The sequence below is a fragment of the Microcaecilia unicolor genome, chromosome 9 (genome assembly GCF_901765095.1).
Source record: "Microcaecilia unicolor chromosome 9, aMicUni1.1, whole genome shotgun sequence".
Classification (NCBI taxonomy): domain Eukaryota; kingdom Metazoa; phylum Chordata; class Amphibia; order Gymnophiona; family Siphonopidae; genus Microcaecilia; species Microcaecilia unicolor.
In genome coordinates this window covers 776300-803513 of record NC_044039.1, presented here as the reverse complement: position 1 = coordinate 803513, position 27214 = coordinate 776300, and the positions used below count along the sequence as shown (strand labels likewise).

Sequence of the window (27214 nt, the reverse complement as noted above, 5' to 3'; positions counted from 1 at the left end):
TGTTCCTCACACCATATATTCTCTGTTATGTCTCCTCTCATCCTCCATCCACCAAATCTACTCTACTGATTCATGCTTCTTCTTCATGCTGTCTGCTTCCATCATCTATCCATCAACTTTACTTCTCCATTCGCAGTCTATTCCTGTCACGGTGGTGATTGTTTCCTTGTCTGTGCTCACCTCACCCTCTGGTGGCCTGACCCGGTGGCTGCTATGAACTGTCACACCGTTCCAGACTTAGCCCAGTCTGGTCCGGATCTTCCAGGCTGCCAGGACTTGCTTTTCTTGTTTGTGCCTGAACAGCACCCATAGCTGCCTTGTGGATTCCTGCAGTGAACTTCAGCTGCTGATGGGCTTTATTAGCCACCTGGAAACTTCTGTGTTTGCCTTTGCATCGTCTAAGGTCCCTGTATGTGGGTGTGCTCTGTGCACTTCTGCCCAGTTCTAGTCCTGAGTTTCTTGCTGGTTCTAGTTTGTTTGTGTGTAGTTAGCTTTGGTTTTATTGCTTAGTTCCTAGTCTTGTTTCTGGTCTGCATTTTCTTGTCTTGTGTCTGTATTCTTTATTAGTGGCTGCTTGGCAGCTTTCAGTCCTGACTCTCACCTGTCTGTGTTTCTGTCTTAGTGGCTGACTGGCAGCTTTTAGTCCTGACTCTGTTGTGTGTTTCCTGTTGGTATCCAGTTCCTGCCCTGTCCTGTAAGTCCTACCGGCCGCCTGCACCCAGGGGCTCAACTCCTGGGGAACCGCGGTCAAGCGCAGGTGAAGTCTAGCTGTTCCTGCTCTGCCTGTCCCAGCTTGTTTGCCTCTGCTGCAACTCCAGTCCGGGGTTCCAGTCCTGTTCTGCCTTGCTTCTGGTTTGGGGGTGGTTTTGCCTGCCACTGCCGCTCCACGGCAGTGGTCCAAGGGCTTACAAACCCAGTGTTTCTGTGAGAAGCCTAACAATTCCCATCATTCTCTTTCTCCATCCCATCTATTTGCATCACCTATCCTTCTTGTCTTGTCCAACCCTTGTCTTCCCCAACATCATCCAAACTTATCCATCTCCTTTCATTCATTGTGGTATATTTACTTCCAATATTCATCCTTATTTTCCTTCTCTATCTCCTATGTACTCCCAATAACCCATGTTTATATATTTGATCTATTCCCATCATCCTTTTTCATTTCATCAACTTTCATCATTCATCCTTCTCCATTTGCTGTCTAATCCCCATTATTTATTATTATTCTCCATCTCCCATCTACTCCCATCATCCATCTTTTGTAACCAACTTTAGTTAAAGCGGGCTATAAATGTGAAATAAATAAACAAATAAATCTCCTACATCCTCCCATCATTGATCCTTCCCCATCTCTTTTACTACTATCATTCTTCTTCTCCATCCCATCTACTGCCTTTGTCCATCCTACTCCATCTCTTATATCCTGATATCATCCTGTCTGCTTCCATTATCTACCCATCTTCATCGCCTTTACATAAGTACATAAGTAATGCCACACTGGGAAAAGACCAAGGGTCCATCGAGCCCAGCATCCTGTCCATGACAGCGGCCAATCCAGGCCAAGGGCACCTGGTGAGCTTCCCAAATGTACAAACATTCTATACATGTTATTCCTGGAATTGTGGATTTTTCCCAAGTCCATTTAGTAGTGGTTTATGGACTTGTCCTTTAGGAAACCGTCTAACCCCTTTTTAAACTCTGCCAAGCTAACCGCCGTCACCACGTTCTCCGGCAACGAATTCCAGAGTTTAATTACGCGTTGGGTGAAGAAATATTTTCTCCGATTTGTTTTAAATTTACTACACTGTAGTTTCATTGCATGCCCCCTAGTCCTAGTATTTTTGGAAAGCGTGAACAGATGCTTCACATCCACCTGTTCCACTCCACTCATTATTTTATATACCTCTATCATGTCTCCCCTCAGCCGTCTCTTCTCCAAGCTGAAAAGCCCTAGCCTCCTTAGTCTTTCTTCATAGGGAAGTCGTCCCATCCTGGCTATCATTTTAGTTGCCCTTCGCTGCACCTTTTCCAATTCCACTATATGTTTCTTGAGATGCGGCGACCAGAATTGAACACAATACTCAAGGTGCGGTCGCACCATGGAGCAATATAACGGCATTATAACATCCTCACACCTGTTTTCCATACCTTTCCTAATAATACCCAACATTCTATTCGCTTTCCTAGCCGCAGCAGCACACTGAGCAGAAGGTTTCAGCGTATTATCGACGACGACACCCAGATCCCTTTCTTGGTCCGTAACTCCTAACGTGGAACCTTGGATGACGTAGCTATAATTCGGGTTCTTTTTTCCCACATGCATCACCTTGCACTTGCTCACATTAAACGTCATCTGCCATTTAGCCGCCCAGCCTCCCAGTCTCGTAAGGTCCTTCTGTAATTTTTCACAATCCTGTTTTTAATCCACAATAGGACTTTTCCTCCTATCCCATGACCTTCCAATTTCCTCTGTAGCCTTTCATGAGGTACCTTGTCAAACGCCTTTTGAAAATCGAGATACACAATATGAACCGGCTCCCCTTTGTCCACATGTTTGATTACTCTTTCAAAGAATTGAAATAAATTGGTCAGGCAAGATTTCCCCACACAAAAGCCATGCTGACTCGGTCTCAGTAATCCATGTCCTCGGATGTGCTCTGTAATTTTGTTTTTAATAATAGCCTCTACCATCTTCCCCGGCACTGACGTCAGGACTCACCGGTCTATAATTTCCCGGATCTCCCTGGAAACCTTTTTAAAAAGGGGCATTATATTGGCCACCCTCCAATCTTCCGGTACCACGCTCGATTTTAAGGATAAATTGCATATCACTAGCAGTAGCTCCGCAAGCTCATTTTTCAGTTCTACCAGTACTCTAGGATGAATACCATCCGGTCCAGGAGATTTGCTACTCTTCAGTTTGTCGAACTGCCCCATTAAGTCCTCCAGGTTTACTGTGAAGTCAGTAAGTTTCTCCGACTCGTCCGCTTGAAATATCATGTCCGACACCAGTATCCCACCCAAATCTTCCTCGGTGAAGACCGAAGCAAAGAATTCATTCAATCTCTCCGCTACATCTTTGTCTTCCTTGATCACCCCTTTTACCCCTCGGTCATCCAGCGGCCCAAACGATTCTTTTGCCGGCTTCCTGCTTTTAATATACCGAAAAATATTTTTACTATGCTTTTTTGCCTCTAATGCTATCTTTTTTTGTAATCCCTCTTGGCCTTCTTTGTCTGCGCCTTGCATTTGCTTTCTCCTCTCATCCATCACCATTCTCTATTGCATTCCATTTATGTAATATGTCACCCTTCACTATAAGCATTAGTTGGTTTACAATGACTTTGCATCTATAAAAGATTCAAATCTATATATATATATAAGGCACCACTGAAGCCTCCAGCCGGAAGTGTGAAGCGCCAGAGATATCCAGTTTCCCCATGAGTGAAGGAAAACAGCACAGCAGGAAATCCCACGAAACAGTGAAGGACTCAGAGGGGGGGAGGGGAGAGAGATGCCCTCACTCTCTCTGTAACAAAAACACAGAACAGCAGGAAACAACACTGAAGGACTGGACTCGGAGGGGGGAGGGGGAGGGAGAGAGGGCAGAAGGCAGGGACACACACACTCCCACATGCACACTCTGAAGAAAACCTTGCTAGCCCCCGTTTCATTTGCATCAGAAACGGGGTTTTTTTTACTAGTAAATGTATAATACAGCTTCCATAACATCACTATAACAATCAGAAGCCCCATAAAACTCTGGTCATTACTTATAGAGATCTAACAGGCGCCATCTTCTGTCTTTTCCCATAATTCATCCTTCTCTATCCCATCTCCTCCATTACACATCCTTCCTATCTATCCCATCTCCTTCTCCCTTTATATTCATCCTCCTTTTCTGTCCCATGTTCTCCCATCATATATTCTTCTCCATTGTCTACTCAGATCATCCAGCCTGCTTTCTGTTCCATTTCTCTCAATCAAGTTTTATATTTCTTTGATATACCACCAATGAGAGAAGACGATCTAGACAATTTACATATAAAACATCAGGATTACAATGTCAAGTTTCAAACATGTGCTTTTAATAGGGCAAGGGGTCCTCAACCCAGAACCCCTTCAACATACAAATTGCTATACTGGGTTAGGCTAATGGTCCACTTAGCCCAGAATCCTGTATCCAACAGTTGCCATTCCTCCATCCATTTTTATTCTCCATTTCAGTTCTCTCATTTTTTTCCTTCCTTGTATGATTCAGCCACCGTCCTGAACCCCATTTTGCTTCTCCGTGTCAAATCTCTTCTTCCTCCATCAATTACTTCTCTCCCGCTCTTTTTCTTGTGTAACATCACGACGAATTCAGCAGTAATAAGACTGTCTCAATTCTCAGTGCTGTTTCCAGTTTCATTAGTGTGTCAGCAGGGCCGGTCCTAGGGTTTCTGGCGCCCTCCTGCAGCCTATTAGTCGGCGCCCCTACCCATCCAGGGGCGGGATCACTATGGCTCCGCCCCTACAGTAGTCACACCCTTTTTACTAGCCATGTCATCATTGAAAATATTACACCTGTCTTCCCTTCCCTCCCCTCCATCTATGTCCAGCAATTCTCTCCCTGCCCTCCCCTCCATCCACCCATGTCCAGCAACTCCCCTGCCCTCCATCCATCTATCCATCCATATCCAGCAATTCTCACCTCCCCGGCTGCCCCCCTCCATCTATCCATCCATATCCAGCAATTCTCCTCTTTCTCCCCTGTCCTCCCATCCATGTCCATCTTTGCTCATCGATGCTCCTCTCTCCCCTTCCCTCCTCCATCCATCCATATCCAGCAATTCTCCTCCCTCCCCTCCCCTCCATGTCTAGCAATTTCTCCTGTCTCCCTGGGCCCTGCTGTCCCATCCATGTCCATCTTTGTCCATCGATGCTCCTCTCTCCCCTTCCCTCCTCCATCCATCCATATCCAGCAATTCTCCTCCCTCTCCTCCCCTCCATGTCCAGCAGCTTTTCCTGTCTCCCTGGGCCCTGCCCTCCCATCCATGTCCATCGATCAATGCTCTCTCTCCCCTGCCCTCCCACTCCCATGACCACCTGCCCGCCCTCTTCTCTGGTTTAAATCTTGTGTTTAAATTCACCTCCGACGTTGCAGCAGCTGCGCAGCATCAGTGAAAGCGCTGCTGCCGACGTCTCCCAGCCTTCCCTTTGCTTGTTCGTTTCCTCAGTGTCCCGTCTTCTTCTGACTTCATTTCCTTGCGAGGGTGGGACACTGAGAAGGGAACGAATGAGCGAAGGGAAAGCTAGAGACGTCAGGCAGCAGCGCTTTCACTGATGCTGTGCAGCTGCTGCGACATCGGAAGTAAATTTAAATATAAGATTTAAATGCCCTAGGGCGGCGTGGGTACCGGAGCAGGAAACCGAAGGCAGGGCTGCTGTCAGGGTCCGGGAGCTGAGGTAAGCGGTGAGGGTCAACATGGCGCGGCGGTGCCCTCCAGAGGTCGGCGCCCTCCTGCCATGCTTACCTTGCTTACTGGGTTGGACCGGCCCTGTGTGTCAGTATTCTCACTGCTGGCACCATGCAATATAGAAACAGAAAATGACGGCAGATAAAGGCCATATATCCTATCCATATCATCCACTATCTCTTCCTCTGCCTAAGAGATCCTACATGCTTGTCCCATGCTTACTTGAATTCAGATACAGTCCTCGTTTCCACCACTATTAGTTTCAGTGCTATAGACGTGATCCACCAATAGCAGAAATCTGTTTGCCTGATATCGTAGGTAGCCTCTATCTATGAACTCTGTGCTTCTTGTCACCTTCCAGGAAGGCACAGGATCTTTCCAGAAGAAGGAAAAACTGTGTAGAACAGTTTAGAAGCTTATGGAAAGAGGTAGAAATTAAGACGTGCTTATAATAAGCAGTCGGAAGGATCTGGTAGTATCAGAAGCCCCCTCCCCCTCCCCGATTATATAATGCAATTCCATGTCTAACAAAAATGTCTTAGGTTCAATTTCCTGTCTGTGACCCTTAGTCTTCAGGGAGACCCTTCTTGCCAAGTCTGTGGCAAATTCTCAGGATAAATATATTATTTATTTATTATTTACCGCCTTTTTGATGGAAAATGGCGATTGCCATTACGGAACAATGTAAGCCACATTGAGCCTGCAAATAGGTGGGAAAATGTGGGATACAAATGCAACAAATAAATAAATAAATAAATTCACTCAAGGCGGTGTACAGTAAGAATAGATCAAACATGAGCAATAGGCAACCAACAATACAAAGTATGGCATAGTATACTACATTACAATGTCAACACAATATGTAATAGAACATTTTAATAGACAGCATAGGGTGTAAGCAAAGAAGGAACATAGATAAGATAGAGTAACAGGAGTAAGAAAAGGGACTAGTTATAGAGAGTTGCAAATGAGATCAGAAAGGTGCTTGAACATTATCTTGGCTAGAGTAGGAATGGATGAACATGTCCTGCTATAATATGTGCAGCCAGTGTCATTTACTTCTTCTGTTAAAGGCCTGGTTGAAAAGCCAAGTTTTCGTCTGCTTCCTGAAGTACAGATAGTCGTATGTTAAGCAAAGCCTTTCAGGGAGTGCATTTCAGAGCGTGGGGGCTACTCCGGAGAAGGATCGCTTGTAGCTATCACATCGTGTGATGCCCTTTGGAGAGGGTGTGGTTAGGGAAACTCCTTGGGAGGACCTTAGTGACCTTGAAGGTGTGTAGAGGGAGACCTTGTTCTTCAAGCACTCTGGGCCATTTCTTTGAAAGGGCCTTGAAGATCAAACAGAGAGTTTTAAATTTGGCTCCGTATTGTACTGGTAGCCAGTGAAGTTTATGCAAAAATGGTGTGATGTGGTCACTTCGCTTACAATCATCTATTACTCTTGCTGCAGCATTCTGAATCAATTGGAGCTGGTGCAAACCCTTTGCAGGCAGACTAGTGTAGAGTGCATTACAGTAATCCAGTCTTGATGTTATCACGGCATGCACAATTGAGGCAAGATTTGCCTTGTCAATATAAGGAGACAGGTAGCGTAGTTGTCACAAGTGATAGAAGCTGCTCTTGAAGGTTGTTTGGATTTGGGGGATCAGAGTTAAGTGTTGAATCGAGCTGTATGCCAAGGTTCCTGACTTCTGATTTGAGGGGGAGTTCATATTTCCCAAAAGAGATTTTGATGTCAGGTATGTCCCCCCTTGTGTTAGGGACCCCTAGAAGTTTAGCTTTACTTGGGTTCAGGCAAAGTTTGTTGTGCTTAACCCATTCTTGAATTGATGTTACACAGGTAGTCAGTTTATTCTGGGCTGTGGATAAGTCAGGTTCAATGGGTATGAGTAGCTGCACATCATCTGCATAGATGTAGAACCGAGTGTCCATTGACCAAATCAACTTGCCTAGTGGCTTGAGGTAGATATTGAATAGAATAGGTGACAGTATCGATCCTTGTAGTACTCCACAGGTCAGTGCCCATGGTGGTGTTGAGAACACTATGGACTGTTGCCTGTCTGATAGATAGGATCTGAACCAGGCAAGTACTGTTCCACTGACACCTGTTTCTGCTACTCGTTCTAGTATAATATTGTGATCCACAGTGTCAAAAGCTGCTGAGAAATCTAGCAGTATTAACACCAAGGCAAATCCCCTGTTTTGGTTTCTATGAAGATCATCTAGTAGGGATACAAGGACTGTTTCTGGACCATACCGGGTCTGAATCAAGATTGACATGGATCTAGCCAGCTTCTCTCTTCTAGCCAATCATTGAGTTGATCACAGACTATTTGTTCTATAAGTTTCTCTAAAAATGGGATGTTGGATACTGGCCTGTAACTTTCAAGTTTGTCATGGTCAAGGTTCTTTTTCTTCAGCAGAGGGTGAACCACTGCCCTTTTTAATGCTGTTGGTAGTTGCCCATTAGAAAGAGAGGAGTTCACAATTTTTGTGGCACCATCTATGAGGCCCCTGCTAGTCTGCTGCACTATCTTTGATAGGCAGGGGTCGAGGGAGCAGGTAGTTGGTCAAAGGATTCTTAGGATTTTGTCAAGGCCCTCCTCTGTTATTGGGTTAAAAGAGTCCCATAGTCCGTGTCAGAAAATGGTGAGTTTGTGCGTTCTGGGTTAGCTGATTGGAGACTGGGTGGGGCTGCCTGTAAATCCTGGCAGAGACTTAATTTTGTTATCAAAGTATGCAGCAAGATCACTGCAGTTCAGTTGTGACTGGGCAGGTTGGTTGTGTTGTGGGGGTTGCAGTAGGCTGTTTACTATGCTGAACAGGTGCTTGGTCTTGCTAAGCCCCCATGGGATAGCAGTAATAAAGAACTGCAGAAAATTGACAGAGGGCGAGCACCAGAATCTACAAGGGGCTGCTGGCTTACTGTGGAGGAATTGGGGGCCCTCTTTGCCCCTCTAGTCTCAGGGAAGAAGGAGTTGGAATTTCCTGTGTTATTGCTATTCCAACCTGGCACCCTGTCCATAAACCTTTTGGTGCAGGTACCATCCAGAGCAGAAGGAAAAATACAAATCACCAGAAGTGCCCTGTATAAACAACAGGAGCACTTTGGAACACGTTGACACCTAGGGCACGGAGCTACTTGTTAAATCTGTAAGGACACAGGAACGGACACATAACAAAAGGGGGTGGGGGAAAGGGGGGGAAGGGGGGGAGAAGGGATAGGTGGGGTAGGTTTGTAGATGGGGGGGAGGGGAGAGGGGGGAAAGATAATAAAATGTTCAGTATGACGTTTATGCCTCAATGACACACATATGTAGAGATGTGTAGTTAGTGTTCCAAGCACAACAAACTGAAATATGTGTGTCATGCTACTGCGATGTTGTCCTTCTCCAAAGCTTCATTCCCTCTCATATATACTAAAGGCAGACAAGTCACTATAGGTAAGACATGACCAGGAACGCCAAACCTGTTAACTAGAACCAGTTCTTTCCAATTAGGCCCTTATGCCTTTAAATGAGACTGACATTGCAAAAGTAGGTTTGCGGCCACATACAGCCCATCAGCTCACAACAGAGCAAAGTCTCTATGGATTAGGTATGATTTTCTCAAGGCAATGCAGTTACTGAAGTACAGTCATTGGATATTTTTTTAAAGGATACAAAGTGAAAGTCAATAAGCAAATAATTCTGTAAGGTGATATCTTTTTGTGCTTTCAAACATGTGGAACGTTAGAAACAATTACAAAAAAGGATCAATGTCTATCTCTGGGCACAGTCGTGCTGCAAAACTGGGAAAGAAATTCTTCAAATTTTTTTGGCATGTAGGGAAACAAAAAGTGACTGACTATCTCAACAGTTCAAAAACCAAAAACATTGGGACAGAGCCTTTCAAAGAAAATAAATGCCCACTGCTTTCTTTGGGAAACCATTAGAACTGTATCATAAAGATTTATATCACTTTTACAATTGTAGAATGTTAACCATTGCTTTGTTGGAAAAGCCGCTTCTATCTGTTATGCAATTTGGGCCAGAGCAACACAGGCAGAAAAAGACGGACAAATATAACTGAAACAGCTGATGATACATGGCACCAAAGATATTCCTCCCACGCATCCTAAGTCTCACACAGCCCACTCACCACATTGTCACACCACACACACACATCCTCACCCCCTATGCAACCCCATACCTCCCTCCCTCACATGCTTCTGCACCCCAAAACTTGTCATTATAAATATGTCCTTCACCCTTTCACGCATCTCCATGACCTGCAACCCACCTGCCTTCCTCCTTACTCACAAATTCCTACTCATAATCCATAGGCTTCTGACTTCTCAACCGCCCCCCCCCCCACACACACACACACACACACTTCTATACCCACAATCTCACCACACCCATGCAAAAACACACACACTCCCTTCCATAAATCCTTGTCGGAATATTCATGTCACTACATGCTTTCCCTACTTGTTAGTAGAATCATTTAACACATTATTTTTATTGACTTATCAGAGGTGTGCTTGGAAAAACAACATTTCATAAAGCCATTGGCCTAGATTGTGTATCATCAACTATAACAACCTCCTTTCACTTTCAGGTTAACCCCCTCAGAAGTTGCCAAGACTTCAAAGACTATCCCAAGACCTTTCTTTCAGAGTCTGGCATTAGTTGCCAGTTTCCAGATGATAGGAGGCTGGAGTATGGGAAAGATGGTCAGAAATGTGGCCAGAGAAGCCAGGACAACACCAAGAAATCAGGAACATTGCAGATCATCAGGCAAAAATCACAGTCCAGGACAAGAGCAACAAATAAGGAAGAGCACAGAATGGCAGAGAAAAATCACTGTCCACGATAACAACAAATCAGGAACAGCACAGAACGGCAGGTAAAACTCACAGTCCAGGACAATTCCAGCAAATCAAGAACAGCAGGCAAAAATCATAGTTGGAATCAGACACCACTCAGGGCCGATAGAAGAGGTTCGGAAAACGTAGTGGTCAGTAATAGAAGACAGAGAGCAGCAGTGTTGCGCCCCCCCCCCCCCCCCCCCGAAACTCACAAGTGAGATCTATCAAATGGCAAGGCCAAATGGGAGGTCTCGGGTTTAAATAGCTTTAGGGAAGCAATGAGAGCAAGTTGTATCATCAGGATGCAACTTGTGATGGGTTAAAAATGCAGGTGAAAACGTGGCGCACTTCCTACACGAGAAAGGTGTCCTGGTTGTACCGTGTTTCCCCGAAAAGAAGTCACTGTCTTATATTAATTTTTGCCCCCAAAAATGCGCTAGGTCTTATTTTCAGGGGCTGTCTTATTTTTCGGGGAAACATCGGGGTTGGCCCGCCCGCCCTCCCGGAACTAACCTTAAATGCCTCCTTTCACCTTCGCAGCAAGCAGCAGCAGGGCAGGCCACTCCTTCCTTCCGTGTCCCGCCCTCGCCTGACGTAACGTCTGCGAGGGCAGGGCACGGAAGGAAGTAGAGGTCTGCCCTGCTGCTGCTTGCTGCAAAGGTGAAAGGAGGCGTTTAAGGTTAGTTCCGGGAGCGACGGAGGGTGGGTGGAGGGGGGGGCCGGCGACCTCGGGTGGGGGGGGGCGGCGGCCCGGGGGCGGCCTTGTCTGGCTCTCGGCGGCCCTGCTTTCAAACAAAAATTTGCTAGGTCTTACTTTCGGGGGGAGGCCTTATATCTACCAATTCAGGAAAACCTCTACTAGGTCTTATTTTCAGGGGATGTCTTACTTTCGGGGAAACAGGGTAAGTAACAGGTTTTCAATTTATTTTTTTATTTTTTTCCCATTACATTTCAACGTGTGCATGCTAAGTTCCTATGATTGAGTTTTGTCACCCGCGGTAGACATTATGTTCTGCTGATTCTGCTTCTTTGGACTTTTCTAGTACGCAGCAAGCGTGACAGTGCGTAGTACTGGCGCGCTCTGTACCTATGGAACCACCTGCCTAGTTCACCATGGATGGAAACCTCCTTGAATATATTTAAATCAAAACTGAAATCATATTTCTTCATGCAAGCTTTTGATGTAGGGCGCTGACCCTGAGGTAACTGAAGGTGAGTGTTTGTTTATCTGCTGAATTAGATCTGAACATGTTAGTTCTGCATAAATGGAACGTATGGATCTTTCCTATATATTTATGGTAACTATTAAACTAAGTATTTTACCATACTAGAAGCATTTAACACATGCTAAGAGATGGGAATGTAATGGAAGTCTGCAGTTTAATGTGTTGCTTGATATTGGAAACAAAATAAGTGGATTAATGTGGTGACTACACTAAATGAAATGGATTAATTCCAGCTGAGAAATGATGGGAAAAGCTGAATGGAGCTGAAACTGACACAAAAAGTTACTGTGGACCCACAATTTCCATCTTCATAAACATCTTTATTCCCAAACAGGATGTTACTCCATTGAGATCAGTAATGAAGAAAACACTGGTGCAGCCTGTGAGGACGTGGTCAGAAATCAGACCTGAGATCCGTGTACAAAGGCACGCTGAAAAATAGCCTGCAGTAATGTAGACGGGTGTTTTGGGAACGCAGAGTCATTTTTCAGCGCACCTGTAAAAAAAATACCCTTTCCTTATTTTGCTGAAAATGGACGTGCGGCAAAATGAAAATTGCCGTGCGTCTATTTTGGGTCTGAGACCTTACCGCCAGCCATTGACCTAGCGGTAAAGTCTCACATGGTAACCGGGTGGTAATGACCTATGCATGCCAAATGCCACTTGGCACGTGTCCGATAAGCGCGTCCGAAAATAAAAATTAATTTTTGGATGAGCGCCAAAGATGAAATTACCACAAGAGCTACGCAGTAGGCGGGTGGGAACTCCATTTTGGCGCGCGTTAGGGAAGAGTAGACACGCGGTTTAGGAAAGGGCCCCTAAGTTAGTTAATTTTTTTGCATTTGTAGCCCACCTTTATCATACAAAATTCAAAGCAGATAGCAAATATTGGAAGAAATATAATCATTCTTCTAAAGCATACATCAAATTGACAGTCAAAGGAATTACAAAAATAAACAGCGATAAATAGTTTTAAGATCCAGAAACTACCGAGATCTATGTCAGAACCAAAAATGAAAATGTTTTCAACTCTCCTGAATTTCATCTACTGCCTCTCATCTCTATATATAAAAGGCACCTCCAACGTTCCAATGAAGCCTCAAGCCGGAAACTTGAGGCACCAGAGATATTCGGTTTGGCTGGCCTGCAGTGTAGCTCCGCCCTCGCATCAAAACGCCATGACGTCGAGGGCGGCCCGGGGAAGGCACAAGTTCAACAAAAACGCGAGCCACGCAGGGGCAGGAGTACAGAAATACGCCCACCGTTCTGCCGTCCTCAAGGAAAACCTTCCTACCGCCTGTTTCACACGCTCCTCTTCACATCAGGTACGCGGACGGCAGCTGAAACTCGCAACGAAGTGAGGGAGACAGGGACAGGGGTGTATGGAACTTGGAAGGGAGGGACGGAGGGGGGGTCTGGAACTCGGGAGGAAGGGAGGGAGGGTGGTGTGTGTGGGTGTGGGTTGGTGTGTGTGTGTGGGGGGGTAATACCTTGCTAGCGTCCATTTCATTTGTTTCCGAAACGGGCATTTCTTACTAGTTTCTAATATTAGTTGGAAAGTCAATCTAGCTCAGGGCCACCTGGAAATTTTAAAAATCTCCAATGAGCTCAAAGCAATCATTCTTAGAAGTCAGGTAAGTCAATTTACAGCTAACATCTGAACTCAGAGATCTATGGGACACATAAAATTCCAGCATCTTCATCACAAAACCTGGCACAAGGCCATATATGATTTTTATGAACAAAACATACAAGTTTAAAACCAAATCTGGCTCAAATACGGAGCCAGTGTATCTGATCAAAAATGGGGCAGCACTTTCCCATTAATTTATTTTATTTATTTATTTCAGGCTTTCTATACCGCTTTAACCATCTGGCAGGACAAAGCTGTGTACATTCTAAAAAACACAGACACAAACCAAAACAGGAACTACAACATAAAAATAGGAAAGGTAAGACGATCAGACAACCAAAGGGTAAGCAGACGATATCAGTTCTCAAATACCGGGTGCTGGAGCATGCCAAAACCCAATGCTCAGTGCCTACGACCACTGTAAGCCTACTCAAAAAGCCAAGTTTTCAGCAGGAAGCGTTCACTACGCAGGATTAAGGGCACTATGTCCCAAAATGAAGATGCAACAAAAAAGAAGGCACTATGTCAAATACACTCCAACTGAGAAAAAAGTGGACCTGATAGAACCATGCGGTGATTGTTACGAGATCTTAAAACTCACATAGGTGAGTAGGGAATTGTATGTTTGGCCAATTAAGAAGGAGTTCCCTGTTTAAAGGCCAACAAAAGAAGTTTGTATTGAATACAGAACCTGGCCGGTAACGAATGATGATTGTCTAATGCGGACGTAACATGATCATTCTCAAGGAGATGGCAAAGGAGATGGATAGCCATGTTCTGAAGTGCCTGGAGCCGCTGAAGCAAAGCTTTAGAAATACCTAAGTACATCGAATTACAGTAATCCAACCGTGTCATAAATAATGCCAGAAGCAAAGAATGAAAATATCATGGTCAAAAAAATAAAAAAAAAAGAACAAACAGAACGTAACTGCCACAACACAAAAACCCAACTTACATAGAGAAGAAACCTAGGGATCAAACATGAGACAAGAGTCAAGGAGAACACCTACGTAGCAAAAACCGAACACCAGAGTAATAATAGTACCCAACAGAAAAATGGGAACAGAAGGGAGCGTTAAGTGACCCGACAACCAGCAAACAAAACTGGAGAGTAGGGGTTAACTTTATACAGTAACAAAACGTTGTCTGCATAAATATAAAAAGAAATGTTACAGTTCTGAATAATAGTAGTTATGGGCTAAGAAAGATATTGAATAAAAATGGGGAGAAATGGAGTCTTGGGGTACTCCATATGCCAATGACCTAATTGTAGAAGACTGATGATCGGAGAGAAAGGATCTTAACCAGGTAGGGTTTGCCACTAGGTGGAGCAGGTATCTGCTTAGGGGAGAAAATCCGGGGGGTGGAACTGGTTCTGCAGTCATCAGCAGCAGAGCAGGCCTAGAACATCATGAGAGTGGCCAGTGCAGGCCTACTGCATCGCATGTACATGCATTAGCTCACGGCTTTATGCCAGCTGCTCTGTTGGCTAGCCTGGTGGGAGAGATTGTTAGTTTTATTGAACTAAAAGGGATTACTTTTTCCATACTATATGCAGGTCAGGCAACATATTTTGCATTATGGAGATAGAGCAATTTTAGTGTGAAGCTGATCCTTATTGGGGACCTCTTAAAGAACCCTTGAACTAAAGGGCCGCTCTTGAGGCTTTATGGGGGCCTTATTGTGATCAAGGGCACGGGAGACAGATCTAAGGAGATGAATTGGTCTGACATAGCCCAGCTATCCAACCTCATTAACTTATTGGAAGGGGGTTATGAAGTATTATATAGAAATTATATTTCGCCTACCTTGCTCTTCTGCTGTCCTCATAAGGGCAATGAGAGGTGTTGGAAGGGAGGTTTAGTTAGTTCTACCACCTCTGCTGTGAGTGTCCAATTACTGCAGCATTTTGGAAAATGGTACATAACAGTTTCAAAGCGATACTAAAATAAGTTAGTACCTTTCTCATCAGGGCTTGATTGTAGCACAGTCACATTCATTTTCGATACTTGTGTAAACTAACTGTGATACATCACCACACCATGGGGAAACCTGAGAAGACCTGGGGGCCATTTGATAGATGGCAGCAGCAATTGCAGGGAGGGAAGAGAGGTGGGGAAAGGTGGCTTGTGGGTTAATGTGTAGTTGATAGGCTGAGTGATTTAATTGTGGGATGGGGGATTTTAGATTTCTGAAGGTAATGCAGTACGGAAGGCCTGTAACTGGCTATATGTGGCTGAAGGAACGAAGCTTTCTTGTGATGGTTTTGGAGGTTGCATATAGATTTCAAAAATTAATAAAGAATAAATTGGGGAAAAAATCAACTTTGCAACAGTACTTTGCAAGATTTGTAGTTTAGATAGATAGAAATGTATGTGGGAGCCACAAACAAAGGATATTTACAAGCTCTGAAACAACAGTGTTACATGGAGGGGCATAATCGAACGGGGCGCCCAAGTTTTCCTGAGACCGGCGAAGGGGCGGGGAAACCCGTATTATCGAAACAAGATGGGCGGCCATCTTTCATTTCGATAATTATGGTCAGGGACGCCCAAATCTGAACATTTATGTCAACCTTAGAGATGGTCATCCTCAGAGATGGTTGTCCCTGGTTTTCGGCAATAATGGTAACCGAGGACGCCCATCTCAGAAACGACCAAATCCAAGCCATTTGGTCGTGGGAAGAGCCAGCATTTGTAGTGCACTGGTCCCCCTGACATGCCAGGACACCAACCGGGCACCCTAGGGGGCACTGCAGTGGACTTCATAAATTGCTCCCAGGTACATAGCTCCCTTACCTTGGGTGCTGAGCCACCCAACCTCCCCAAAAACCCACTCCCCACAACTATACAACACTACCATAGCCTTTACAGGTGAAGGGGAGATCCTGCTTGTGGGTACAGTGGGTTTCTGGTGGGTTTTGAAGGGCTCACATTTATCACCACAAGTGTAACAGGTGGGGGGGATGGGCCTGGGTCCGCCTGCCTGAACTGCACTGCACCCACTAAAACTGCTCCAAGGACCTGCATATTGCTGTCATGGAGCTGGGTATGACATTTGAGGCTGCCGGAGAACGTGGTACGGGCGGTTAGCTTGACGGAGTTTAAAAAGGGGTTAGATAGATTCCTAAAGGACAAGTCCATAGACCGCTATTAAATGGACTGGAAAAATTCCTCATTTTTAGGTATAACTTGTCTGGAATGTTTTTACGTTTGGGGAGCGTGCCAGGTGCCCTTGACCTGGATTGGCCACTGTCGGTGACAGGATGCTGGGCTAGATGGACCTTTGGTCTTTCCCAGTATGGCACTACTTATGTACTTATGTACTTATGTACTTATAGAGGCTATCAAAAAAGATTTTTAAAGTTTTTTTTTTTAGGGTGGGAGGGGGTTAGTGACCAGTGGGGGAGTAAGGGGAGGTCAGACGCACACAGAGGAACTTCCAGAGAAGATGATTGAGGAAGCAACGCGAAGGGCACAACAGCACTTCGGCTGTCGGCACAGGTAGTCCACAACGGCGGCGGGGGGCGGTTTTCGCCGGCACGGGGGGGGGGTCAAGGGAGCCGTAGCGCGGGGGGGGGGGGGAGAAATTGTCTGCCTAGGGCCTGTTTCCTTGCCTTCAGAAATGGGCCTTTTTTACTAGTAACAAATATTTCTGTTCTGTATTCACAGATGAAGAACCAGAGTAGCACCAGAGAAGACAAACGCATATAGGAACAGAAATGCGGTAGACGGTGTCCGTAAGAAACTAACTAAACTACAGGTAAACAAAGAAAGGGGGCCAGATAGGATACATCCGAGGGTACTGAAAGAACTTAGGAAAGTTCTGGCAGCTACACTGACTGACCTTTTCAATGCTTTTTTAGAGTCAGGAAGGGTCCTGCAGGAGTGGAGAAGGATGGATGTGGTCCCTCTCCACAAAAGTGGAAGTAAAGAGGAGGCTGGGAACTACAGGCCAGTTAGTCTGTTTGTATGTATAAGAATGGAAATTCTTCTAAAACAGAGAATTGTGAGGTTTCTGGATTCCAATGGATTGCAAAATCTGAGGCAGGATGGTTTTGCTAGAAGAAGATCTTGTCAGACAACTCTGATTAATTTCTTTGACTGGGTGACCAGAAAATTGTATCGATCTAGAGTGCTAGATGTGGAATGGTTCCACATAGGCAACTTATAATTAAAGTGGGTGCCCTCAGTGTTCAGTCTAAAGTGAGTGACTGGGTTAAAAAACAAAACTGGTTGATTGGAAGGTGACAGAGGGTGGAGCTCACTTTGTGGAAGGAGAAGTTACCGGTGGTGTGCCGCAAGGGTCAGTTTTTGGACTTCTTCATTTTTGTAAATGATATTGTGCAAGGACAGTCTAGTAAGGTTTGCCCCTTTGTGGATGATACCAAAATCCGTAATAGGGTAGACACCCATGATGGCGTGGGGAACATGAGTAGGGATCTAGCAAAGCTTGAAGAACGGTCTAGAATTTGGCAGTTAAGATTTAATGTAATCGCTTTCTCTTTCTGGATTCAGCAACTGATCTACGATGTTACCAAAATTGTAGTTAATGACCTATACTTTGGTACAACGGCTGAAGAAAATGTTAACTAATTTAGAATACAGACGGTAAAAGAATCAGATTGGCGTTTACAAGATGTGGTTATTTCAAGCTCAAACGTTTAATGTAAACATAAGTAAATGGATGTTATATAAGTTATAGGGGTCCTTTTACTAAGCTGTGGTAAAACAAAAATTAGAAACTAGTTTTTACCGTGTGGAACCGGTGCCGTAGCGAAGGCGGCTGACACCCGGGGCAGTTCGCAGTTGTGCCCCCCCCCCCCCGGGTGCAGCACAGCGCACCCCCCCCCTCGGTGCATGCACACACACACCCCCCTCAGCACACGAGCACACACCCCCGGAGCGCATTCTTACCAAAGAGGGCGGGCGGGAGGGCCGCTCCGCCCCGCGTGCACGTCGCTGGGAGCTGAGTCGGCTCTGCTGGTTCCCTGCTCTCTCTGCCCCGGAACAGGAAGTAACCTGTTCCAGGGCACAGAAAGCAGAGAACCAGTGAAGTCGACACCCCTCCAGCGGCGTGCACCCGGGACGGACCGCCACACCGCCCCCCCCCCCCTTCCTACGCCACTGTGTGGAACATATCTCAGGATGCCTGAGCACAACCGCAGAAAGCCATTTTACACTGAGGTAAACGCACACAAGCGTTCAGTGCAGCTTAGTGAATAAAGGAAAGGCGAGCACTAGCATACCTCAGACAGATTCTCACCTTTCTATCTCCTTGCCCCTCCCTTGTTTAACTCTGTCATGATGATGTAACAGTGAATTTAACACATTTTTCTGTATAGGTTAGCGTTTATCCTGCTTATTTAAATAATTAGCCTTCTGCTGCATCACCCTCTGCTGGTCTAACCTGCCTGCTTTTGGCTCTTCCCGATAATTCTGCCTGTGGTGGTTTCTTGCACCATGGAGGATGCCTTGCTATAGAACCACATTGGCCGCCTCTTCTCTTCCTTCTCAAGATTAGTTTGTATTGCTGTCCATGTCTCCTCTTCAGATCTTGAGCACCTGATGGAGCATCCTCAACACCCATTTACCTCACAGGCAGCACTTCTGAAATCCTAGTCTAGTTCCGTTCTGGCCCAGTTCTAACCATGCAGTGATCACTAGACCCTACCTATAAGTATCGGATCCAACTTTTCAAAATGATGCTCAATTCAACACACATTACCCTGTCTCTGGAAAGAAAAACAACGTAGCCATGACAAGACCAAGGGATGTGGCCAGAAAAAATAAATAATTCATAATAAATTTCACAAAAAGAAATGAAGGGAACTGTATTAAAAGCTTTATTAACATATGAAGCTCATAAAAGACCCAACAAGGCCATCATTTGGTGCATTGCCTGCATCAGGGGTCATAAAAATGTAAATATATAAAATCACCATAAATAGCATAAATACTGTATAGAATGAGAATAGCAGGGCCACTGAGAGACACAGCTGGGCCCGAGGCAGGACTGGACCGCCATGCATGTGCCCCTCCCACCTGGGCTGACATGGAGCTCCCGCAACGTTCTGTCTGCTCCCTCGCTCTGTCCTCTCCTGCACTGCTCCTGTCTGTGCCGGGAGTCTAGACCCAGATGATTGCTTGCAGGAGCAGCAGTGGACAGACCTGGAAGCAGGCAGGAATAAGCTTGCCTGTGCCGGGCCTGGGGAATTTTGCCAACCCTGCCCCTCCCTCTCGGCGGCCCTGGAGAACAGACCGCTGAAAGCAGTCACTAGAACTGGAAATTCTACAAAACGTTCTCTCTTCACTACAGTAACATCGTGTTAAAATCTCAACTGGGCAGAAAACTGCCTTGGAAGCCGTTGAATTAAACATATGAGCCCTAGGCATATGCCTAGTTTGCCTGTGCATAAATCCTGCTCTGGGTATAAAATGTATAATAAAATTTTAAAAACTAGCAAAATCCAGCATAGCAAGAAAGCATCACTTATAATCATGAACTGAAAGATGCTGTAATATTATCAGACATCTGCTCAAATACATTCACAGATACATTGAAATTCCTAAGCAACACTGTAGCCTTCAGCTGGCATTAACGAGGTCATTAATACAGTAAATCTTTCACTTACGCTGATTAGCTCGATTTCCCAGAGCTTTCTCACAAGATCCAGTGATGTAAAGCCGTTCATGAGAAAACTTTTGGTATAATTGCCCAACTCAATAGAGTCCAACCACTCAGGTACTGAAGATGGATTGTAGCCATCCTTCCCAGCAGTTCTCATCTAGAAACAAAAGAAACAGAAAATGATTTCCAGCTAAGGACAGTCTGCAGATGTTGCCCCACTTCCATACGTAAGTGGCTGATAGTTACAGTGAACATTAGAAAGTACCACATGTAACTCATTCACAAAGAAAGCAACAGAGTTGGGGGAAGTTCTAAGCTGCGATAAAATATCACAATTTAATGCAGCCTAGTTACTGCAGGAGTCATTGAGCTGTGGTAACTCACTATCGCAGGTTAGTAACTCTGGCAGTAAATGAATAAAACAACTTGTGAACAGCCTCACAGGCTCTACTATTTTTCCTCCTCAGGAGCACCTGGGCTGCTAACACATGACCTGCTGCTCTGAGGAGCTTTCTTAAAGGGGCTGTCAGCCTTTAAAGAACCAAACTCAAACTAATCCCCCCCCCCCCCCCACAACAAACACTCGTCCCATTCACAGCCCTCCCTCCCCCCAACAAACATTCTCCCAATTCACAGTCCTCCTCCACTCCCCCAACAAACACTCCTCCTATTCACAGCCCTCCCTCCTCTCCCCCAACAAACCCTACCCCATTCACCGCCTTCCCTCCCCCCAACAAACACTCCCCTCTTTCATAACCCTCCCTCACCCCAACAAACCTTCCTCCCATTCACAGCCCTCCCTCCCCTTCCCCAACAAACACTGTCCCATTCACAGCCCTCCCTCCCCCCAACAAACATTCTCCCAATTCACAGTCCTCCTCCACTCCCCCAACAAACACTCATCCCATTCATAGCCCTCTTCCCCCCTCCACAAACATTCTCCTAATTCTCTGCCCTCCTTCCCCTCATACATTACCCCAATTCACAGCCCTCCCTCCCCCTATATGCGAGTCTGGCTGTCAACCGGGACCCGTTTCGCCTACTGGCTTTATCAAGGGAGGAGTCCAGACACAAGTTAACTCCATTGGTTCAATGGGATTGAGGTCTTCTGCTCCTTCTGTCTCCTTGCAGAGAGTTCCTCTCCTCTGCAGCGGCAGCAGCCCTGTCCCAGGCCCAGCTCTGTCTCCCTGCCGCCCTGCATCCTGTCACGTCTCCTCCCTTCCCAGTAAAGTCAGCTTCACATTCCCCAGGGCTTCCCTTTATGCCCTGTGCAGTAGTAGCTTCTCTGATGCCAGCCAGCCCTCTCTCTTCCCGGTTTCTACTTGAAGTCTTTGTTTAATATATGAGTGTTAAAAGTAGGTGCCCCACCCTCTTTTCCTCAGCTGGGGGAGAGTTACTAATGAATTGCCCTGCTTTCCTCCATTTGGAAACACATTTAATTCTACATTCTCTCTGCAGTTTAGAAGGGCTGCTAATCCTCAGTATCACCCAGTGCGTTTTTTCTAGCGAAAAAGGTGCCAGTACTCAAATGCCAGGGCCACCCTTCAGGGGTAGGGTGATCACTGAGGGACCCACCCCACAATAGCCAGGCCCCCTGCAACCAGTCACAGAATCTATGACTAGGCAGAATTGGTGTGTAGAGCCTGAGCTCTTTCATTAAAACTTGGGGACCGTGGCTCAGTTTTAGCAGACAATGGAAAAGGTGCCGGTACTCAGTACCCCCAAGTACCCCCTTCAAAAAAAGCCCTGGTATCACCTCTCAAAACATGTGACTGGCAAGTCATGGTTTCAAAAGCATTAACCTGTTCGGCTTCAAACACTTACCTTTGGCAGTTGTTGCATTGCCTGTAGAATTTTCTGCCGGTGGCCGGAGTTAAGGATTCCAATTTCCAAAAGATCCTGGTCTTCCATGGAGTCTGTGCCCTAGAAGACAAGGCAATCATTTTAGAGGTCATCATGATACAGCTGGAAATGGAGAAACAAAGTGGGAATAAAAGAAGAACCGGGAGAGTTGACTGTGCTCAAGGCCCCAAGATGATGGAGACAGAAAATCATGATCGATAATACCAAATGTAGAAGAAAGAACGAGGGATGCAAGAAGAACTAAGTTGCAACTGATTTCATTATGCAGAAGAGTCAGGAGGGATTCAGAGTACCTAATAGAACTACCACCTAGAAATGCAAAAAAAATCCTCCCGCACATTCCTCAATCTTCACCCTCCCAAATGTAAAGGCTTGAAATACAAATCAATGCATGCATCAACCTTTTCCTATACAAGCACACAGCTCTGGAACTCACTGCCACGTAACCTGAAATCAGTCTACGAAATGACCAATTTCCGCAAACTCCTGAAAACTTCTCTTCGACAAAATATATCATAAAGAACAACACACGTAACTCTACTCTCTTTAAGATATCCAGGAATGTTCTTTAATGTCTTTTGCTTTCACACTATCATGCACCTAATGTCTATAGCTTTAACACTATCATGTATTTCACCATCATGTACCCAAAACTTGCTGTAAAACCAAATGTACATTCTTTTCTATTTCCAGTATCCATGATGAATTGTAAGCCACATTCAGCCTGCAAAAAGGTGGGATAATGTGGGATACAAATGTAATAATAATAATACTGTGATGGGACCAGAAGCCAGACTGAAGTGGATACCCATAAAAGAGAGTTAGTCAAGAACTACTTTTGGGTTTGTTTGAAGGGTCTCAGTACATATTAGAGGCTGTTGCAGGCCACGAGTAAGGTGAAGTAACAGGGTTGAGGATAATGGCTGTGACAGAGAAAAGATCAGCTGTGGGGTCCCCTCTGTCTTGTCAGTTCTGCCCAGGAGACAGACTCAGAGACCTTGTTAGTATAAAGCAAAAGCCCAGGAAATAAGGTATAAAGTCAGAGGTCTTTCCCTAGGTGGGGAAAGGGAAGAAGCTTAGCTCCCTTAGAAGCTATGGAAAGACAATTAGTTTTCCTCCTGAGGGCAGAGAGGAAAGCAGTGAGTTCCCCTGGGCCTCCTTATAATACAATCTCCACCCCAAGGGGAATGACTGTTTCCTAGGCGTTCCAGGAATGCCTGCAAAGGAGGAGACCACTACAGAGGAGAGCATGGACTGGAAACCGGGTCCTCAGCAAGGCTCAGAGGAGGAAGAGAAACTGGCTGGACAAATGGACTTGAGTCAGTTATTTGATTTGTTCTTCTCAGACTCCACTGGGAAGGGTTGTTTTGGGTTGGTTTTTTTTAATTCTGACAGTTACTACCATGCAGTGTAGAACTGAGGGTGGAATCTGACCCCATCAAGCAGTTAACCCTTTCCAAAGGCATTAACTGAGAGAAACAGAGTCATAGAAGGGATGAGGGACTCCTTCTGTGTCAGAGTAGCATACCAATGATAATAAAAACTATACTGAGAGTAGAAAGGAACATTCTTGAGACTGAGAGAGAGAAACTCTAGACACTGCTAAGGGGAAGCCTTGCACTGTTACCCTGTTGCACAGCCCTGTGAGCATTACTTTTGAAGACTCTGCCTTAGGGCTAGGAAGCCCAGGGCATGTGAACTTGTTTTTATCTGCTTTAAACACGTATCTGTGCTGGCACCTTTAAGGGAACTTGATTTAAAGGAGCAGTACCTCTAGAGAATTGCCTAACTTTAGGGGCCAATTGGATGCATCAGTTATAGAATATTAGTGCTTAAGCATGTGATTGTTACAGTTACACACAGAAGTGCAAGCTACACACCCAGGAATACTGCATAACACACCGCTTGTAACTGCAAACGGGAATAGACGTGGGCGGGGCTTGGGCGGGACATGGGCAGGTTCCACATCGAAGCGTACAAGGCCGCATTTACAGTATGTCTGCTATTCACATGGTGGACACGGGCGCATCTAAACGTTGGCACTTAAATGGCAACTCACACCATCTTGGTGCCTAATTTTTAGAATTGCCCTAGAGATGTATAATTTTGTCTAGCATAATACCTGGTGGTTAAAGACTCAGATGTACTGCTCCATAACAACATCTTTTTATTACAATGATCACCCGATGTAGTCCATGTTTCACTCACTCATGAGCTGCTTCAGGGGTACAAAACCAGAAGTGGGAAGGCCAAAGGATTGACAATCCCAACTAAAATATGCAAAATGCTCAGCAACATAATGTTCATAGACTGTTCTTTAATACAAACAGCTGAGCATTTTGCTTATTTTAGTAGGGATTGTGAATCCTTTAGCCTTCCCACTTCTGGTTTTGTACCCCTGAAGCAGCCCATGAGTGAGTGAAACATGGACCACGTCAAGTGGTGGTTTTAATAAAAGATTTTGTTTTGGAGCAGAACGTCTGGTATCTGTTTTCTTTTGCATCACTTCTGGTGCAGATCTGAAGAACCTCTCTGTTGTTTGCAACAGCAGATAAAGTCAGCAGAGCACATTTGCAGATGAACCTTGTTTTTCATATAATAAAAAGCAAGGAGAATAAATATTAGGTCTATAAATTAAATATCAAACCATCAAATTATAACTATGCATATAAATAGATAAAATAGTGAAAGTAAATAATGATCAAACTGGCTTGATGGAAACTACTTTTATTAAAGCCTAACAAAATATAAAATCACTAGCAACATGTCCTCAGACACATACATCCAGCTGTAAAATGTCCATATATGGATCAAGTGATCATGTTATCCCTCTGTTTCAAAAATTGCATTGGCTTCCGACGTCTTTTAGGGTACAGTTTAAAGTTCTGCTTTTAACTTTTAGGACACTCCATTAAGGAATTCCAGGCTACCTTTCCAATCACACTATTCCGTCACATTACTACATTCACTGAACGATCATCGATTGGTTCTCCCTCACTTGTCAAGAGCTCATTGAAGGCTACAAAAGCTTAATGCTTTTTTCTTCTTTGCTCCATCTTTAAAAAAAAAAATTTTTAATGAAATTTTAACAATTTAAATCCAAGCAGTTTCAATTGTACAGAAAAGTGTTTCTAAAGGTAGCATCATCTTTTACAAAGAAATTCTCAAAAGAAAAAAAAAGGAAAATATGATTATAAAGTCCACAATATTGGATCCAAGACTTAGGAAAGAGGGAAAAATAAGCAAAGATTTAAGGCATTTTATACCTGAAGTACATGAGCTAGATATTTACATTATGAAGAGCCTGTTCGCTCTCCTGACATTCTCTTAGTTGCCAAAAATGCTGACAAGTGAGACGATTCAAAGAAAAGTTCTTTGCTCCATCTTTATGGAATGGGTTGCCCCTGGAGCTTCAGTCCGAGCCCTCTTATACTAAATTTAAAGCTGGCCTTAAAACTTGTTTATTTTCAAGGGTGCTTAAGCTCTCTTAGCTAATGCTGGGAAGTGAATGATAGGAGAGGTCCTTTTCCTCTTGAGTGACCAATTTGCTGTCCTGTTCTTACTTTCTGCTGCTTTGACTTGGCTACTCCATTCATGGCGATTTACCAAATGTTGTGAATAAACATAAACAGTGTAATGTCAGCCCCCCCCCCCCCCCCGGGACTTATTTTTGATGCAATCAGAGCCCAGCAGCACAGGAAGTAAATGAAAACAAAAGTATTCTAGGCAGAAACCCCAAATGAAAACAAGGAGGGAAAGAGGGAGGAAAAGGGAGATTCAGCCAACGTATAAAAAAACACAAAGGAAAGATGTAAATTAACAAGTCTTACCCGACAAAAAGGGGTAGCGGCTGACCTACCTAAATATTGGCAGATGTCAAAGGGATCACCAAAAACAGAAAATCCTTTATAAAATCCCCCAAAATATGTAGGGAGAGTTAAGAACAGTATAAACGTGAATGACCTTATCGCTCAGAAACGCTACTGTGTGTATTCCTCCAGGATTAAGCATCGTATAAATGGCCAAAGAGTTAAAGTAGTATCATTAAACCCATCCCTCCCCCACTATAACTACAAATTGAAAGGCAAGCAATGGTATAACTCTGAAGATCCCAGCTCACAGAATAATAAAACTATCAAGCCACTTGTTAATACGGTTATAAAAAACAGGAGAAACATTCAAGAAGACCCAAGAGGGTCATCAAACATTACTGGAAAGCACTAAGGGAATTAAAAACTAAGTGCAAAGCCTGAGGTAAAAGCTTGGGTCATGTGCCGTGGAAGGACACCCTCTAGCAGCAGAACTGCAAGATTACCACTAAGGGTCATGGTAGCCTTTTTGGATCTTGGCACAGTCCTGGGCTGAAGTGGAGGGGCAACTGCTCCTGCTGGGAACCACTGAACACCAATGAAGTCCCTGGGGTAGGTCCTGGGGGAGTTGAGGGTGGACGGAGATGCAGACTTTGGAGACAGGCCTTGTGCCTGTGGAGTTGGGATCTGGATGGGATAGAGTTTGGAGGGATTGGATAAAAGGGAGTGTTGGGAGGATCAGACAATGGGGGCAGAACTGCCAGGAAACTCTGGACATCAGCAATGCTACTGGACTCCTTTTGAGGTGGTGGGCAAGTGCAGCCACACTACTGGCAGTTGTGACAACTAGTGCAAGCTAGCTGACACAGCAGGACACTTCGCCTCACCCTGGTCGAGCCCATGCACCACCAATTTCAACATTAAGCAGCTAGCTTGTTTGTTTTTTTTACCGCACTACCCAGGCCTGTGTTAACGTTTAACATGCAGGAAAATGCAAACTAAGTAGTAAGTAAAAGGCCCCTATAAAGCCTTCCCTGAAAAGGAAAAGGTGACTAAAACAGTTCTAATACCATCCAAAAAACGTAATAAAAGTCAAGGCAATACCTTTAAATGCACAAGGAACAGGGGCTTAGCTACCACTGAGTGAACCTGGCAAAAGGCACCTAACCTCTACACCTCTACCCAGGAAATCTTGACTGCCCCAACTTGACATTTCGTTCTTTAGATTGTAAGCTCCTTTGAGCAGGGACCGTCCTTCTTTGTTTATTTTGTACAGCGCTGCGTAACCCTAGTAGCGCTCTAGAAATGTTAAGTAGTAGTAGTAGATTGCCCAAAGGTTGTGGAAATGAGGTGCCCCTCTATCTGGCATCTCTCATAAGAACATAACCATTGCCATGCTAGGGCAGACTGAAGGTCCATCAAGCCCAGTATCCCTTTTCCAACAGTGGCCAATCCAGCTCACAAGTATCTGGCAAGATCCCAGAACAGTAAAACAGATTTTACTTTGCTTATCCTAGAAACAAGCAGTGGATTTTCCCAAATCCATCTTTTAGGAAATGATCCAACCCTTTTTTTAAGCCCTGCCAAGCTAACAGCTTTTACCACATTTCTCTGGCAATGAATTACCGAGTTTAATTACACATTGAGTGAAGAATGTGCTTAAGACCACAGGGACAGAGAGAACTTGGGGAAGGGGAGATACAGCATGCCGAAAGGTGGAAAAAGAAATAACAGAGGAATAC

The 27214-nt window shown here is 44.9% G+C and overlaps 1 protein-coding gene across 1 annotated transcript in view; it reads right to left on the bottom strand.

Moving 5' to 3' along the window:
- The window catches only part of ANKS1B (ankyrin repeat and sterile alpha motif domain containing 1B), a 271859-nt gene that overhangs the window by 141889 nt on the left and 102756 nt on the right, over positions 1-27214 (bottom strand). The window contains 2 exon segments of the mRNA XM_030214810.1: positions 19805-19957; positions 21625-21723. Of these exon segments, the coding sequence (XP_030070670.1) occupies positions 19805-19957; positions 21625-21723 (252 nt within the window).